At 47.1% G+C, this 4,200-nt stretch overlaps 1 protein-coding gene across 1 annotated transcript in view; it reads left to right on the forward strand.

Moving 5' to 3' along the window:
• The first annotated feature begins 2,027 nt into the window (after positions 1-2,027).
• The window catches only part of LOC143031149 (uncharacterized), a 3,790-nt gene continuing 1,617 nt past the window's right edge, over positions 2,028-4,200 (forward strand). Inside the window, exons 1-2 of the mRNA XM_076194642.1 lie at positions 2,028-2,190; positions 2,268-4,200. The exon at positions 2,268-4,200 is cut by the window's right edge and continues 1,617 nt beyond it. Of these exons, the coding sequence (XP_076050757.1) occupies positions 2,299-4,200 (1,902 nt within the window). The 5' untranslated portion in view covers positions 2,028-2,190; positions 2,268-2,298. The remainder of the gene's footprint in view (positions 2,191-2,267) is intronic.

Consider the following 4,200-nt stretch of genomic DNA (forward strand, 5'->3'; position numbering starts at 1 on the left):
TAACCAATTAGCAAGCGCTGAGACAATTATTAGTAGATTTAGGAGAAAATGGGACATGGAACTGGCTAGTGTAGGCCTTAGGGTCTCTTGGAGTCTCCCTGAAGTCAAGGAATGTGGTTGTGTTCTTGTAAATAACTTCGTATGATAAACAAGTTATGTGATAAAGATTTAGAATCAAACTATACAGCATTTGAAGAAATTATACAAACATGACAAAACTCGTAACACATAAAAACGCATAAGTATACTAAAAAGAAGAGGTCTCTCTCTGTCTCTCTATCTCTGTCTGTCTGCCTGCCTGCCTGTCTATCTACTTGTCTGCCTGTCTCTCTGTCTCTCTGTCTCTCCTCTCTCTCCCTCTCCCCTCTCTGTCTCTCTCCCTCTCCTCTCTGTCTCTCTCCCTCTCTGTCTGTCTCTCTCTCTCTCTCTCTCTCTCTCTCTCTCTCTCTCTCTCTCTGCCTGTCTGTCAGTCTCTCTATGTCTCACAGACATAAAGTCGCACACATACACACAGACACACACACACACACACACACACACACACACACACACACACACACACACACACACACACACACACACACGTACACACACACACACACACGTACATACACACACGTACATACACACACATACACGTACATACACACACATACACGTACATACACTCACATACACACACAGCCCCTCCTAATGGGAGCAGAGAATCTAGTGGGCGTCCCTGTGGGCGGTAGTGCCCTTGGCTGGGCCTGTGGGCGTGTGTGTGTACGTGTGTGTGTACGTGTGTGTGTGTGCACGCGATTTAAACTCGTGGATGCTTTAAAGTTGATACCATTTCCCTAAGCAAACTCTCACTTTCTTTCTCTTTCTTTTTTTCTCTCTTTCTCTCTCGTTCTTTCTCTATCTCTCTTTCCTTCTCTCTTTCTCTCTTTCTTTCTCTCTTTCTCTCTTTCTCTCTCTCTCTCTCTCTTTCTCTCTCTTTCTCTCTCTTTCTATTTCTCTATCTCTCTCTTGCTCTTTCTTTCTCTCTCTTTCTCTCTCTCTCTTTCTATTTCTCTCTCTTTCTCTCTCTTTCTCTCTCTTTCTCTCTCTTTCTCTCTCTCTCTCTCTCCCTCTCTCTCCCTCCCCACTTATGGGATAGTCAGGTCCTGCAGTGAACCATTGAGACTGCGTTAGCTCATGACTCAACGATAATCGTCCAAAGATTATGTGGAGTAACAATCCTTTGTGATGTTTTTGCTTTGGGATGTTTTGCTTTGAGCAATCAAAAACAAAGAATTGTTGCTCTAGATAATCGTTGGACAATAATCGTTGGACAATAATCGTTGGACGATAATCGTTGGACGATAATCGTTGGACGATAATCGTTGGACGATAATCGTTGGACGATAATCGTACCTAGAAAAACTTGCCTTAACGACGCAGGCCAGGAGTCCTCATGACGTCACGTAGCCCCTCTGTGACGTCACACAGAAGGTAAGGGTGGGGGAGAAGGGGGAGGGGGGAAAGGGAGAGGGGGGAGATGTAAAGGCGCAAAATATTGAGTTAAAAGGTGCGAGGCTAGTTCTAGCCTCGAACGGGGTCCAACTTCCCTGATGAACACAAACAGCGACACATAACCGTTAGTCATAAACGACTTTTACCGGATATCCTTGTTGCAGACTACGCGATGATGTTATTGTTGATATATTGTTAATTCATTGTCATGTTATTGTACAGTGTGGACTAAACACGCCTGTGCATGAATAAGAAGACTTGGACTCATAAAAGCTCGTTTTCTAAGAATCAAGGCTTCATGAAACACCAACGCTTCGAACGAGCACTTAAATCGGTGCAAACAAAGATTCGAAACTGTAAACACGGTCAAGGAGGAGAAGGGGTGGTAGGTGGTGGTAGGGAAGTGGTATAAACACCTTTGTACCAAGGACCAAGGCTCCAGTTGGTCGAGAGAATTTAGGGAGATTTTCTGACCTGTAGACATCTCGGCACGCTTAAACGCATACACGACTTCCGTTGATCCTACGTGGATATTTCGACACGTTTAAAGACATATACGGCCTTTGAGGCTTTAAAGATTTTGAGGTTTTGAGGTTTGGTAGGAGCTTCCAGAAGATCAAGATTCGTTCTACAAACATTGCCAAGGCATTCAAGCTGACAGAACTGACAGGAATGTTCTACTGTCAATAGACGGTAAGACAGTTCATGTGAAACAAGGATCTGAGGTTTTTCATTTTTTTTTCTAATGACGCTGCACAGTTCTCCTCCAGGGGTAAGTCGCCCTCGAAAGCTTCTCGAGTGATGAAGCAAAGACTTGTCCTCATTTTCGAGAACGAGGATGATCCCACTTCTCCAAGAACGGGGTGTCCTCTAAAAGTTCCAAGGACGAAAGCTCCTAAGGTCGGTTGGCTTCCTCCCCAGGATGGATTGCGAACTTCTGGGGTAGTGAGGATGACCAGGATGTGTGTCATCCGTTTGTACCTCGCTTTCATCCTCATCCTTGCCCACGTGGATGCATCAGTAGTGGATGCATCCATGTCGGCAGGTAATCCAGGTAGGTTAGCAGACAGAGAACAAGTTCGTTCTCAGTTAAGATTTACTGATTATGCTGACGGTATGAAAGAGCAAAAGGAACGGGCCATGCAGGCTCCTAAAAGACTACCTGGTAATGCTGGCAGCATAGGGACGTTTGAAAAGGATTTGATGCTACATGGTCATGATGCTGATGATGCTGAGAGTATGATAGGAGAGTTGGAGAATTCCTATTTGGTGGAGACTTTAGGAGTAGATCCTCGGGAGTCTGAAGTTGATCCTCACAAGAAAAAGAACTTCCCCGTTTTGCGGGAGAGAAGAAATGCTGCCAGGATGGCTGACGGGTGGAAATCCCATGGTATGCTGCAAATACCGAGAAATAGCCGCAGCATTACCCAGAGACGGCAGTCTTCTGCCATGCAGCAGGTACCAAACAGCATGACTCCAAAAACGAAGGTCTCTTCCATGCTCCCCGGCAGGATCCTTCGAAAAGGAGATGCGTCGGACATTGGACGATTTTCAATTGATTATCACGGGACAGAAGATGGGGAACAAGTCTCTCCAAAGATTACCAATTGGTCACGTGACACGAGATCCCCTGGAAAACGTTCATCCAAGAAGGACTTCGCAGTTAAACCAAAGAACGTCATCCAGACGTCATCCGCACCGAAGTCCAAAGACTCGAAATGGAAGTCTTTACAGTTCGCGAAGAAGCTTTCGGACAAGTCTGCGGTCCTTACTGAGAACGTCTCGACGAAGTCCTCCGATAACTTGAGGACCTCTCGGCAGAAGTCAGTAGCAAAGCGAAAGCCCAGACACGAGAGACTGGAAACCTCCTGGCAGAAGTCAACGGCGAAGCAAAATCCCATCTTTGAGAAACCGGGAACCTTGAAGGGGTTTCTCAAGAAGAAGGTTGTTCGAGATCGCAGACTTCTTGGCTTGGACTTCGGGAACGATACCCGAAGTGAAGTCGTAGCAGAGAAGGACGGCGTTCCTGCACAGAGAAAAACTACCAAGTCCGCCACCGGATCACCAGCCGATAACTGGGTCTTTAGAAGCTGGAGGGCACCTTTTGGAGAGAGGAACCTCGGCAACGCGATTCCTGACGGGAAGTACCTGGACAAGGTCACGGGGAGATCGCCCGATGACCTCAACAAACGGAAAAGTCTGACCCCGCTGCAGAAGCGAGGTCACAGAGGCGAGGTGTTCCTTGATAGGGATAATCACAAGGAGAACCTTCCAGACCGAAGGTCTGGTCATCCCTACGAAGGAAGACGAGAGAAGGTCCCCTCGGGAGCTTCCCGAAGAGCGATCCCAGGGACCTTAGGAGGAGAAGACAGGTCATCCTTGAGAGGACCTCAGGAGAAGGAGAGTCTCTCGAACAGGACGAGGGTGACTGTACCTCGTCCTCCAGATGTCTCCACCGGAAAACGTTCGTTAAGCTCTCGCTTCGGCAGTGATCCTCGTTCTCTTCCTGAAGGAGATCACCCGCCTTCTACAGGAAGCTCCTCAAGGTCGACCTTGACACAACGTGACCTTGTGACCCGACCTGAGACTAGGTCAAGTCCTTATCTTCTTTTTGATAATCCTCAACCTCATCCTTATCCACCACATCATCCTTATCTTCATCCACGTCCTACCACTATTAATCAATCTCCTCCTCCTCCTCCT

The sequence above is a fragment of the Oratosquilla oratoria genome, chromosome 12 (genome assembly GCF_046742065.1).
Source record: "Oratosquilla oratoria isolate Oo_2021 chromosome 12, ASM4674206v1, whole genome shotgun sequence".
In the NCBI taxonomy this organism is placed as follows: domain Eukaryota; kingdom Metazoa; phylum Arthropoda; class Malacostraca; order Stomatopoda; family Squillidae; genus Oratosquilla; species Oratosquilla oratoria.